The following is a 13,093-nucleotide window of genomic DNA, read 5'->3' on the forward strand; positions in this document are numbered from 1 at the left end:
TTGCAGGTTTTAAAAAAGAAAATTTATATTAATTTTGTTTAATCATGTACCTTCCAAATTCAGGAGCTTACATTCCAAAGTTCTGTTCGTATTTGAACTATATATGTACATATGACTAAGCCTAAGCACTCTAGTTACTTCAATCTCCCTTCATTGCATTGTATTTCAATACGTTGCATCCAACATACATTGGTACTGCCATAATACCTAACCACAATATCCCTCCATGAGCTAATATCTCCTGCAATAAGAACATCAGTATTAAAAGTTGATTACTTTGTACAAAACATATGTGTATACAAATTATTCTTATTTCTTGACAAATAGTTGACATTTTTATTAACACGTTCCGTCCCAAGTTTGATACATGATATACGGGTTCAAAACATAATTTTATATGTAAATATTTATTTTATTATATAATAACACTATAATATACCAGTCTGAAATCAAAACATTAAATAGTCTGAATTAACAGAAGAACAAAGATAGCACAGAACATGTTAAATATGGTTTATTTGCATAAAATTGTGAATATTAATTTCAATTATTTATTAAATGATCTTCGTACTATAGTACATGAAGTTTAAGTGTGGGACAGTAATTTTAATTCGATGAAACTTTGTTGTATATGTAAAAAAACGTAATATCTAATAATATAAGGCACAAGAGAACATAACCTAAATTTTTTTATATGTTATATTACATCGACATTGTAATAATTGTGAAGTTTCGAGGGATATTTATAAATTAAAATAGTTATCATTTTCACCGGTCGAAATGTAAAACTTGCTAGCTCTATTACGGATTCACGAATTTTGGTTTGTATGCACCGCAACCTTATTACATAATTAAGAATATGAAAGACAATACTCACGATAAGAGTTACTTTTTCTCTGGGTGGCAGCGAAGAAATTGTCCTGTGTTGATTTACAACGATCCTCGACAATTGCGGAGCCCTCCTGGCTACATTCTGGATCGCAAACATGTTTCCTTTTCCTACTTCGTTACGAGAATCGCAGATAAGTAGCAATGGTAGCAATGGAACTATGGAATGCTATGGAACGAGTCGTTATCTCTACGACCAATGTCAATGAATCGATACTGTGAATGTAGACGGAAAAGTCGAAGAAATTTTACGAACGCATTTCAAACGATCCGGAAACGATCCTACCTGTATGCTTAAAAGACAATATTTATTAAAATTTTAAATATGAGGCACAATTTCAGATAGCGTATTATTAGAGAAAGCTCAAATGTGTAATTAATTCTCGTTTCATTGAAATACTTTTGCTCAAGACTCCAGTATTTCCAACTTTTGAATCTATGAGAACTTACTTCGTCGAAGCCCAGACGAGATATACGAGTAGACCAGTCACCTTATAAGGAAACTCTATAATTGTTTTCGGCCCTCTAGCGACGAATCGTAGCAAAAGTATCGAGGTCGCTGCGATCGTCCAAAAATTTCGAAATGAAAACAGTGAAGGTCTACCAAAATTCATGTTCCATGATGTTCTGTGGGAACAAATGTTAATTTTGAAAATACGCGGCGGCTACTTCCGGCTCGTAACATCCCCTCGTCAAGCCTGTCGACCAAAATCGCAATTGTATTCGCACAGAATCGAAGATGCGAGGGACGGACATTCATATGCGATATACTCGCAGAACGTCACCAGATTTAACCGTGTTGATCGCCTGATCGCGCAATATTCGATAATCGTCTCTAGCGTCGCAGATCACCGAACCGGTTCCCGAGCCATGTCCACATTGTCTTCGCCGTTTTAAAAAATCACGACATGAGAGTTCACGCGAGCAACACGAAAATAATTCTTTGGAGCGACGAAGAAACGATTGATAGTTCCGAGGGCTGTGGAAATATCGCTTGTCCTCGGATCGCATGATACCGCGAACCAGATTAGAATACGATTTATCATTTACATAATGCCGCCTAGCCGTTTGGACGCCGTTTACAGGAGCATCCTACTCACGAAATTTTTTACTAAGGGCTGGGGCAGCCCTCAGAATTTGAAAAGGTAACGATCACCTAACCTTCTCGCGATGAAAACTCGAAATATGGATCGAGATTCGAGAGTGTTCTCCACTGTGGCGTGATGTGACGTGTACCCTGTGTGTATGTGTGGTCCACACTAACACGATTTTCTATGAAATCTATTTAAAATTTAAAATTTGCAGTTTTGTTGTTTACTCGGAATGACGCACCTGGAAAAATTCGTAAATTATTTAAAATGCTTTCCAGTCTACTAAAAGCAACTTCAAACAAAACAAAAATGTTAAGATTGGAAATGATTATGACACGAATGCCGAAATAACGGTGTTTTGATTTTATTTTTAATTTTCTAATGCGTTTTATTTTTTGACTTATCGATAAATAAAAAATGCCGAAATAACGATGTTTTGATTTTATTTATAGATCTTCAAAGCGTTTTATTTTGTTCTCTATTTATAAGACTTTGTTTACGAGTGTCAATTGAATTAATAAACCCGTTTTGTTTCAGGATTTTTGAATTCAGGAAAGTCATTGCGAACAGGGAAACATGTTACAACCTTATACCCCGCGATTACCCAATCAATATTACTAAGGTGACTATTATTAGACAACGGAACTATTTTTGATATTACACACCGAAGAATCAGTGTTTATTAATAGTTGTTTTCCGAATGTATATAGGATGAAGAATGGTCTGATTGTCATATAATAGAAGGTTGTTTTCATAGTCCCTTTGATAAACACCTTCCTGGTATAATGCCAAACGAGACAATAACTGCACATTTTCAATTGGTTCTACCACGCAGATGGCACTCCCACAAATCAAAACCTGTTTGTTTACACCTCGCTGGTACAGGAGACCATGTAAGCATTTCTTTGATCAATAGATTCACTTATCGAATGACAAAACGTTATTTATTATCGAATGACAAAACATCTGAGATCAAAGCTACATTATTGGGCAGCTGTAATGATGCCAAGATTTATTTTATGAGTCATTGTTGTTATGAGATTCCAATATTTTTTTAAATGAACCCTCTTATTTCTTCAATGTTCTTGTAGAGGATAAAAAATCCATCTAACGATTATTTATGGCTAATTTTTGTTATAATATTCCAATATTTAACTACATGAATTCTCATAATTTTGTCGATGTTCTTGTAGAGCATAAAAAAAGTTAACCCGACGACCATAACAACGATACCAATCCGATTATTTAATCTCGAAATACTCGTGTCTGAAAGATAATAAATTCAATCTTTTTTTTCTTGTTTGTTTACATTTTCATATCTTTCTCGATGTCCTTGTACAACATTAATAACAAATTCAACGACAATAACAACTACATCATTCTGATCGTTTGATCTCGAGATATGTACACCTGGAGATATGACTATTGATTAAATTATGTTATTCAAAATTTGTTTCTTTATTTGTTACTCTACAAGAATATAAAAATATATAAGGTTCCACTTAAAAAACTAACAATGACCTTGAAATCTTGTAGAAGGAATGTACTTGAAAAAAATTCTTCCAATTATTACACGAGCACCTTAAAATACAACTTCGTTCCAAGAAAGTTTTTCATACGATAATAAGATAAACCAGATAGTTATGAAATTTCATTTAGCTTAGATTCTGTGTATAAATTCGTTAATTACTTAAATATTTTTAGTATTTTTGGCGGAGAAGAAACTTGATTGCTAAACCACTCCTCAAAGAATCGGGGATCGCTTCGTTGTTGTTGGAAAATCCGTTTTATGGATTGCGAAAGCCACAGAATCAAATGTAAGAATATGTACTCCCAAGGTTTGTAATAGGCAAGACATGAAAAATTCGCCAATTTGTTTGTAACTATATTAACATCGCATTTTTCTGTTTTTAGACGTTCTAGTTTACATAATGTATGCGATATCTTCATCATGGGAGGATGCCTGATAATGGAGTCGCTTGTTTTGTTAAATTGGTGCGAGAAACAGGGTTTCGGGCCCTTGGGGTTAACAGGGTTATCAATGGGCGGCCATGTTTGTATTTTTCTCTCGTCCGGTTAGGTGCAATTTTTATAAAATTGTTATATTTTTGTTGTATTTTTGCAGATGGCTTCTTTAGCTGCGACCAATTGGCCGAAGCCTATACCTCTAGTTCCTTGTCTTTCTTGGTCGACCGCCTCGCCGGTGTTCACTCAAGGAGTGATGAGTGCCTCCATTAATTGGACGCTCTTAGAAAACCAATACTTCGCGAATGAACTGTATCAGAACGATCTCGCCAAGATGGTGAGGATTGTAGGTGAAGAAGTGAGTGTAATTGCTTAAACATTTCTCTATGTTAACACTATGTAAAAACTTAAATCTTACATTAGTTTTTCTATATTAATTTTATAGGATGCGTTCCTAGCTGGTCAACATTTTGCTCAACACTATCCGGCAAGTATGAGGAGGGTTAAAGAACTGAAGGAGAAGTCTGGAGATGCTAATCAAACTTCAAACTCGCCCAATAGCAACAGAGCTGTAGCGGAGAGCAAATTAAATAATGGTTGTGATACTGAAATGAAAAATGGTAATACAAAGGAGCAAGTCGTGGAAGAGAAAGTGGCGGCTAAAATATTCCCTTTGAGTTTGCTCTCCGACAGATTTAAGTCTAAAGACTCAAATGCGCTCAAAGGCAAGTATTCCCACCGACTCTTAGAGACTGTGGTATTGTCGCAGCATTAATCTCTACTAATTTTCAAGTCCCAACACCTTGTGTTCTGAATTAACTAAAAAACTAATTTATAGCGTGCTCATTTCCGCTTAACGGCGTGCTTATTTAATACATTAAACGCTAAGCCTATGTTGCTTGTGTTTTTGTTTACACCGCATTCTACCGTGAAGTCGGGAGAGTTGCGCGCATTAACAAAAGCCGGCGTAGCGATGTAGCATCTATGTCTGACCCCTAGGGACTGGCGTGGCGTTTGACGTGTTAAGTAAACAAAAGTTCTTTTGCGTTGCGAAAGCACAACGTTGAATTCAATTTCCCTTATTTGTTATAAACTGCATAGCTCAGTCTATAATGCAAGTAAGTTACAAGCATGGTACACGACGTGCATGACTATTTTGAGTGTTACTTTGGCAATAGGTGTTTGTTTATTACCAGTGTCGAGGCACCCATTATTTTCGGACTACAAGTGGCGGGAACGGGAAGCCTTGCAATTCATGTGCGGGATTATGGATGAGTGCACGCACCTGAAAAACTTCGAAGTACCTGTTGACACTGAATTGATCATTGCGGTCTGTGCGAGGGACGACGCATATGTGCCTCGAGACGGATGCATGAGCTTAGAGAAAATATGGCCAGGCGCTGAGATTCGTTACATCGATGCAGGACATGTAACTGCGTATCTGTTGCACCAGAAAGTGTTTAGGTACGTCGATTAATTTCAGTCAACTATATATTCTTCGTATTGTCTCGACAAACATATACTTGCAATTATTAAACCGTGGATCATTCTGCAAAATAATTATTTTTTGCATCAATCTTTATTTAACATTTTACGTACCGGTCACTTTTTAATACTCTTTTGAAAGCCAAAGATCAACAGAGAATTTCTGAATAAATTGTTCAGAAACGACAGCAATTTCATTTGTCACTCAATAGTAATATTTTTCTTAATTTACGGTTATTCAACAAATTTTTTTTTTTTTTTGCGTACATATCGTATAAAAAATGGTTAAAAATTTGGATAGGCACATTCTCGTTATTTTTTGAAAGTAATGCAAATTAGTGACTTTTTTTATAAGGTTTTTTGTTACGAATGCATAAAATCTTTGGTTTATTAATTACATTGATTATTTTTAGATCTACCATAGTGGAAGCATTTGAGCGATCTCTCAAGAAATATCCTGAACAAATCAGTTGATGCATGTGGAATTTTATAAAAGAATTTTATTGAACGAGAAATCGTGTATAGAAACATTTCTAAGTCATTATATTTTGAATATATGCGAGTGCTACGTTCGTGATATCACAAGAATTTTAACGTATCACTCTTTTTTGATAAATATACAATTTCTATTGCCATTTATTCGGACAATCTTACGAGACAATAAAACGGTATCGTTCGAAATTTAGCTAAACGTATTTCTTCGCACTGTTGATATGTATATTAATGTTAAAAAAAAAAGAAAAACTATGTATATCGAATATTCACTAAGTGCAAATAAATTGTAATATATTCTGTAAAAAAAATGTGCAATAAAAAATCACAAGGTAATTATTTGGTTTATTGTTCTTCTTTTCAATTTTTATAAATTGGAAAGAAGTTGTAGCAATATTAGAGTAAATGGAACTTGAATTACGTGGCGGTTGATTTGAATTGCATCAACTGAAAACTATTTGTTTACGAATTATATGTTGTCTATATACACTATGTATAGTTTCAACGGGTAATTAATTGTTCGAAACAAACAAACAATACATTCAACTTATTTCAATACGACATAATGTGAACAACATAATATACTTCATTATTTCTTAAATAAAATAAACATTCAAATTCAATCGAGAATCCTTCGTGGGAAAATAAAATTGAAAAAATGCAATTTTTAATATATAATGGCGCGTTAACAAATTTGGACCATGAAAGACGACTCGCTCCTATTCAACATTATTTAAACACGTTTAAACGTTTATAATGTTATAAGAAAAAATACCATTGTATTGAGGAGAGTCTACAGAATAATTGTATCTAAGATTCATTCATGTAGCTTTTCCGGTTAAAGCAAAAAAATTTGAATGGTTGTAAAGACATCCAAAAAAATTGGTTCGCTAAAAGCGTCTCGCTGTTTTTTTAAGCATAATTTAAACACATTTGAATGTTCATAAAGTTATAAAAAAATATCGTTGTACTGTGGAGAATCAACAGAATTGCTCTATCCAAGATTCATTCGTATAACATTTACGTTGAACCAGAAATAATTCTAGAACTTGAAAACGTGATTTTTCATAAAAAATTGAATTTGTCAGGAACTAAGGACGTTAGAGAAAAGCGGTTTGCAGGATGGTATAGAGCGCATTCGACTTGATTCGACTCTCTAGATTTCTAGAAACAGCCTATCGGTTATCGAAACGTGCGAAGCAGTTGCGAGAAACTCGAGTTCACAGGAACCGACCCGCCCTCTGTTGGCGGGTTGGTAAATAGGAAGCACGGTGTCGCCGTCTACCGGTGCTCGGGTCGAATCGATCAAACCGGAAGCTTCGTAGCCGCTCGCGTAAAGGCCAGGAGCCAGCGTTGGCCACATGTGTTTTGCGGACCGCTTTTCCGTGGAAAAAGATCGCCGAAAATGCCGTGTTTACGTAATCCGTGGTAACGCGACATCGAAAACGGTGCCTCCGAACTCGCCGCAGTTGTGACAAAGCCGTTCGAGCCATACACGAGGCGAATCCGCAACGAAAAACCCGAGTAATTACAAAGAAGATCCGACCCGAAGATAAATTACATCGGACAACGAGAGGTGTGCTCTGGTTGTCTCGCAGCTCTCTAACGCCAAGGTATCATCATCCGGGAGGGCACAGTGCGTTCGAACATCGGCCAGAAATCTTCGTCGAAAAGGTATACGTTCGATAATCCCGTGCCGGTTACGTTTCGCCTCGGCTCGTGAAATCGCCGAGTCAGCGTGTTCTTAACCACACGCAGCCTCGTCCGCGCCTCGTGTCGTCCCGACTTGTCTCGGACCTGTTCCACAGCCTAACGGAAACCGCGGATCGATCTCGAATCGTCGTCGAGCCCTTGTTCGAGTTCCAACACGTGCGGTGAGAAAGGACATTCAGAGGATCGTTCGCGAACGAGCGACCGACCGACCGACCGCGTGCGTGCACGCCGCGCCTTCTGGAAAGAGCCGATCTTTGTGGGCGTTCTCTCTCTCGTTCGGGCTAAGATACGTTAGCCGATCGAGTGAGAACGATCGTTCGACACGTGCTCAGAGACAGGGAAAACCGCACCAGTTCTCCTGACGAGAAACATGCGCCCGGTCGACGTCGCGAAGGATGCGCCCAGGTCGGTGGTGTAGAGCCGACTCTGCTACGCGAGCCTATCGCGAACTATCGATACTCACGGCCCTGCGACGAGGCTGACCGGCAGGATTGATGTGCTGCGGGGTGCTAGACGTGTCCCGGGACCCCTCGACCGCCTGAGAGTCCTCGTCCTCCTGCGAAAACAGACTTTCGGACCCCTCGTGTTCCGGGACCTCGTGCGTTCGTGTCGAGCCGCGTGCCGTTCAAGATGGCGGCCAAGCTGGCCAGCGGCGGCCAGGCCAGTGCCAAGAGGGAGGAGGGCCCTAAGGTGTCTTACGCAAGTATCGTCAACCCGAGAGCCGACACCGAGAACCGGCCATCGAACACCAAGGACAACAACAAGGAGAACATAGGTCAGGTCACGCAGTCCATGCCCATCAAGGACCACATGGTCTCACAGAACCTCAACGTCAGGGCTAAGACCTATCAGAGGAACGAAAGGAGGTTCACACCTCAGGGAAAACTCGACAGACCTTACGAATTCCCCGCTGGCAAACAGTTGCCCGAAAGGGAAGCTTCTTTCGTGAAACAACGTCAGGAAAATGTCGGTCATAACGTCGCTCACAATGTCGTTCAAACTGTCGCTCATAATATCGCAGAGAGCGAACAGGTGAACGGAACCGATATTGGCAGCGATGGAGAGTTTCAAACCGTGGCACCGAAAAGCGCGAGGAGGAAGGAGAAGCTGAGAGAACAGCTAAGGGAGCACAGGGATCAACACAGACACAGAGATCACAGATACCCGCTCAGAGGGCATAACGGAAGCAACGAGAAGGCTCATAAAGAGTTGAGAGAGAAAACGGAGAGAGGAGAGAGGACAGGTGCTGATTCTGTTGCAGGAAGCAAGGACGGTCAGAAAGAAAGAGATGATTCTGAGCTCGATTTTGAGACACATGGTCAGCCACCGGTCAAGTACGTCGAGGCCCCTCTGCCAACCGTTAATCCCTGGACCAAGAGCAAATCCTCAACGCAGAAGCCCAGTCTCACAATCAGTTCCGTTACGCCTGTAGCTTCCGTGAGTTCGACGACTGTGGAGAAGCCGGTCGAGAAGGTCGAGAAGAGGGTGCTGCAGCCGCAACAGCAGGGGGTTGTTGGTGAGTGTTTGTTTATTATGTACATTGTTTCATAGAATGATTTTAAGATGCATTTGTTGAAAATGTTCTCTTGACTTCGAACATACAGAGTTTATTCTTCCTAACAATATATTTTATGCCCCGTAATGTTCAGAATTTTAGTGGGATATTTACGATTTTTTAGTTTTTTTTTTTTAAGGATAGATAAAAGTTTATACAGTGGAATAAAATTTTATGTACCCCGAGTTATGGGTTCTTAAACCTGTTACAAATAAATTTTATTGGAACGGTAAAGATTGTCGGTTGATCTGATAATTTGTGCGATAGATACACGCGTTTTTAAACATGTAATGGTATAATCGTGCATACTACTATCATACATTTATTATTACGATTATACTACGATTTAATTTGTGTATATTAATTGGATATAGAAGTAAATCGAGGGCCAATAGGTTTACAAGTTCTATTCTATGGTTTTTGTATCGAATTGGCCTTGTACTTTGTACGCATGATGAAAGAGGCTCTTATCATTTTCGAGAATATGGAACTACCACGTTTGAAGGTACTGCTGATATGAACTTAATATTTGGGGGCTAGTGGAAACTTACTCGAAACGTGTTACACAATGTTACAATATAGAATGACATTGTTATGTCATTGTATCTTTGCTGTAGATGTGCAGTAAAATTGTTGTCGTCGCAATAAAAATGTTTTATCGAATTGTACCACATTTTTTCTCTTTTTGCAAGCTATTTTGCATTCGAAGCTCTTAAAATCTTTTTTATTTATTAATAAATAAAAATGTTTTATTACATTGTTCAACGAAAATGACTTTTGTTACATTTTATTATTTATTATTAATTAATTTTTATTTACAGCATAGTTTGCATTCAATATTTACATGAAAAATTTATTATATTTATTTTCTTAAAATGTAATCGTTTCTAAGTTGAATTTAGTGAATCTTATATGAGAAATTGAAAAAAAGTATTACGATTGTGTAAATAATCATGAAAGTAATATGTAGGAAATTGTGCACGATTAATTTCACTGATAATGTTTACGAAACGCTAGTCAAAACACTGTATCGTATATTTCCAGTGAGAAATTGCATTTACGAAACGCATTTCTTTTTACAGATTACGAATAGTTTCTAAATTTCTAGAAAGGCGGATTTAGTCAGAATGTTCCCATCTGCGAACAGTGTGGAAGGTGTCTGTACTATGTAGGTGAGATACACATTTCGAAATTCGGAATACAAATAGACATGTACAAATACGAATTCCATTTCTGAAACACACATTTCAACAAAGTATTTATCCAACCAGCTCTACGAGTCTCGCGACATATAGTAAAACCACATGTTTACAAGCTCCAAAAAAAACGTCTTACGGTCTAACATTAATAAAATAGAATTAATCGTGTACATAATCCAAACGTGAACCTAATCTATAAACAGAATGAAGCTTTTTTCATTCCGAATTGTAATCATTTTGTAGTAATGTTGCAAAAAAGAAAACATCTGTATATTGAAACAAAATCAATGAAAAAATACTCGAGTATCCAAACGTGAGCCTGACTATTCAAGTAGTCGGATTTAATATAAGTACTCAAGTACTTAGATGTAAATGTGTAAGTATGTGAGCATTCGAGTATTCAATCTTCAGCTCGAGTACTCAGATTTAATTGTAGAAATACTCGAGTATTCAGGTTTAAATGGAACCAATATTATTATTAATTGAACGGGTATGCGAATACTCAGGCATAAATTGCTAGAGTATTCGAGTACTCGGATTTCAACCGAGTGAGTATTCAAGTACGCAGACCTAAATTGTGTGAGTACTTGGTTTCTCGCATACCTGAATCTAGTAAGTATTCGAATACTCAAAGTACCCGAATCTAAGTTAAGCGAATACCTAGAATTGAATACCTGTATACCCAGCTTTACCGAGAATACATTAATCAACTGGATTAATTCAAAATACATTAACTAAGAATTATATAATACATGATTCTTAGACATGATCTAAGAATAATATAATTATACATGATCAAGAATTAGACATGAACAGAATCTGCATTAAGGAGTATTTATTACGCACCGATTTTTTTCTGAATTGCAATTGCGTTCGCGCTATTACGGAGTCGGATTGATTCGTTGAGAACAGGTCTCGACAATCGCGTTATTGAAAGACGAAACCAGAGTACCTACTCGAGTGAGAGGAACTCGATTCCACGTTGGCCGATGTCGTTCAGGTATATCCGATCGTTAGCAACGATAATGATGGGATATTTCGTGGGCTCGATTCGATTCGCGTTATCTCCGGGTATCGGCGATAAGTTTTCGGTGCACGTGGCACAGGCTAGAACCGTGCTGGCAATCAAGGTCTTAACACGTCAGCTACGGTCTCTTTCTTCATTTGCATAACGAACGTTAGTTCGAACGATCCCGTTCTCGGGCGGCAGCCCTTCCTCCACTGTGAAACGAACTTTCGAACACGTGGTCGATGGCTTAGGCTACCGCGCCGCCATGTTCGCGGAGTATCTAAGTTCCCTTTTATCAATTACCGCTGATAAACTTCGGCCCCGTAAAAATCTTGGATCTCGTGGTCTTCTGCCATATTTCTGAAAATCATCTGCTTTATGATCTTCCCTCTAACCTTTTAATCTTTTCGTTCAGCTGTGTGTTTAAAAGGTTTTTAAAATGTCTTTTTACATGTATTTTCTACATGTACCCAATTAACGTTACTTTAAATTAATTATGTCAGGGGTTGAGGAGTTTTAGATGATGCTCCTTTGAAATGCAATGTCAACTAGGTACATTGGTTTGCTTTTTTTTTTTTAATTGTAGAAAATGTGTTTAAATTTTTCTGTCCACAATCTACTGTACCGAGATAATCAAGTTTAGTTGAGATAATTTAGTCAAATAGATACGCCGGTTACATTGGTCAGTTTGTAGAAATGTTTATCGCCGTAGGACCACTCCCAGCGTCAGAATATTTGTTCAATCGCCTGTATAGGATAATGTTGCTCGCCCTAGTAACGGGAGACATTGAACAAGTTCCAAAGCGCCGCCTTGTATCGAGCAATATAGGAGGGGAGAGTTAAGTAGAGGCCTAGGACAAACGTTAAACCCATTAGTTTGTCCAATAGGTTCCCTCAGTTCCCCGTGAACCCAGAATTTTGATCCTCTCTCTTAGGGTACAGTCAGCAGTCGTAAAGGACACTTGAAATTCTAATCACTCAACCCCTTTCCAAAATATAATACAAAAATACACGATTTTCTTTTAGTTGTGGAATTTTTCTAATCCGAATATTCCAAAATTTGGAAAAATTCTGTAATATTTATTTCGATTGCTGCGACGTGCCACGTTTTTTCAAAAATTTTATGTGCGATTAACTAGACGAATTGATCAACTTGATGAAATAGTATGCAATTGAAGCATTGTACACAGATCTATGCAATTATGGAGATAGAAAACTTGCAGAGCTCAAGGATGCATGTCGACCAAATTGAATTTTTAATTCACTTGTACCTGAACGAATCTTCGGGTACACGAAAGAACTTTGTTACATATTCCGCTTTTTTATGGCATAGTCCACGAAACCGTGGATTAGCATAAACCGCACACGCTCGATCGCCGCAATGTGCATTCGTTGCTTCGGAAAATGAAGACTTGGCAATTGACTTGCAAGGAGAGTCTTCCGGTGAGTTATGAACACCGCTGACGCGAATGAATAATTGAAAAATGAATCTATCGACGTTTCAGGAATTTACGATTTATTGCGATGGGAGTTGCAAAGATGAAACATACTTGACGGTGTTTCCGTAGAATCTTTGTGCACGTAAAACTTACTTCAATAAAGTGTTTCACACGTGAACCTCAACTTTTCCTGGCACATTAAATATTTTTCAATTTTCAAGATATTAGGGGCACGAAATTTCGCCAAGTTTGACGAT

The 13,093-nt window shown here is 37.9% G+C and overlaps 3 protein-coding genes across 6 annotated transcripts in view; 2 read left to right on the top strand and 1 right to left on the bottom strand.

Moving 5' to 3' along the window:
• Positions 1-7: 7 nt before the first annotated feature.
• Positions 8-1,050, bottom strand: LOC143355449 (uncharacterized). The gene is made up of 2 exons (XM_076790257.1): positions 878-1,050; positions 8-241 (listed from the first exon to the last, which is right to left on the bottom strand). The coding sequence occupies exons 1-2, from the start codon at positions 986-988 to the stop codon at positions 140-142; spliced, it is 213 nt and encodes a 70-aa protein (XP_076646372.1). The 5' UTR covers positions 989-1,050; the 3' UTR covers positions 8-139.
• A 541-nt stretch (positions 1,051-1,591) lies between these two features.
• LOC143355448 (protein ABHD18) lies at positions 1,592-6,203 on the top strand. 2 transcript variants are annotated; one of them, XM_076790256.1, is made up of 9 exons: positions 1,592-2,033; positions 2,517-2,601; positions 2,690-2,872; positions 3,684-3,796; positions 3,894-4,032; positions 4,105-4,302; positions 4,390-4,669; positions 5,141-5,408; positions 5,843-6,203. In XM_076790256.1, exons 1-9 carry the CDS (start codon positions 1,942-1,944, stop codon positions 5,901-5,903), a joined length of 1,419 nt encoding a protein of 472 aa, XP_076646371.1. In that variant the 5' UTR covers positions 1,592-1,941; the 3' UTR covers positions 5,904-6,203. The 2 variants fall into 2 exon arrangements, with proteins under 2 accessions (XP_076646371.1, XP_076646369.1); XM_076790254.1 differs by having other exon boundaries at positions 1,600-2,033; positions 5,123-5,408; positions 5,843-6,198.
• A 989-nt stretch (positions 6,204-7,192) lies between these two features.
• The window catches only part of Larp (La related protein), a 38,008-nt gene continuing 32,107 nt past the window's right edge, over positions 7,193-13,093 (top strand). For all 3 annotated transcript variants that reach the window (XR_013082508.1, XR_013082509.1, XM_076790251.1), the window contains exon 1: positions 7,193-9,150. Coding sequence is in view for 1 of the 3 variants with exons in the window: in XM_076790251.1 (XP_076646366.1) it covers positions 8,265-9,150 (886 nt within the window). In the remaining 2 variants the exon portion in view is untranslated. The remainder of the gene's footprint in view (positions 9,151-13,093) is intronic.

This window comes from Halictus rubicundus, chromosome 7, assembly GCF_050948215.1.
Source record: "Halictus rubicundus isolate RS-2024b chromosome 7, iyHalRubi1_principal, whole genome shotgun sequence".
Taxonomy (NCBI): domain Eukaryota; kingdom Metazoa; phylum Arthropoda; class Insecta; order Hymenoptera; family Halictidae; genus Halictus; species Halictus rubicundus.

Bases quoted from the DNA above. Each gene is read 5' to 3' on its own strand.
- LOC143355449 (XM_076790257.1), bottom strand. From the start codon at position 988: ATGTTTGCGATCCAGAATGTAGCCAGGAGGGCTCCGCAATTGTCGAGG. The intron at 242-877 runs GTGAGTATTGTC...TTCTTATTGCAG, and splicing joins GAGAAAAAGTAACTCTTATC to GAGATATTAGCTCATGGAGG.
- LOC143355448 (XM_076790254.1), top strand. From the start codon at position 1,942: ATGCCGCCTAGCCGTTTGGACGCCGTTTACAGGAGCATCCTACTCACG. The intron at 2,602-2,689 runs GTGACTATTATT...GAATGTATATAG, and splicing joins ACCCAATCAATATTACTAAG to GATGAAGAATGGTCTGATTG. The intron at 2,873-3,683 runs GTAAGCATTTCT...AAATATTTTTAG, and splicing joins TCGCTGGTACAGGAGACCAT to TATTTTTGGCGGAGAAGAAA.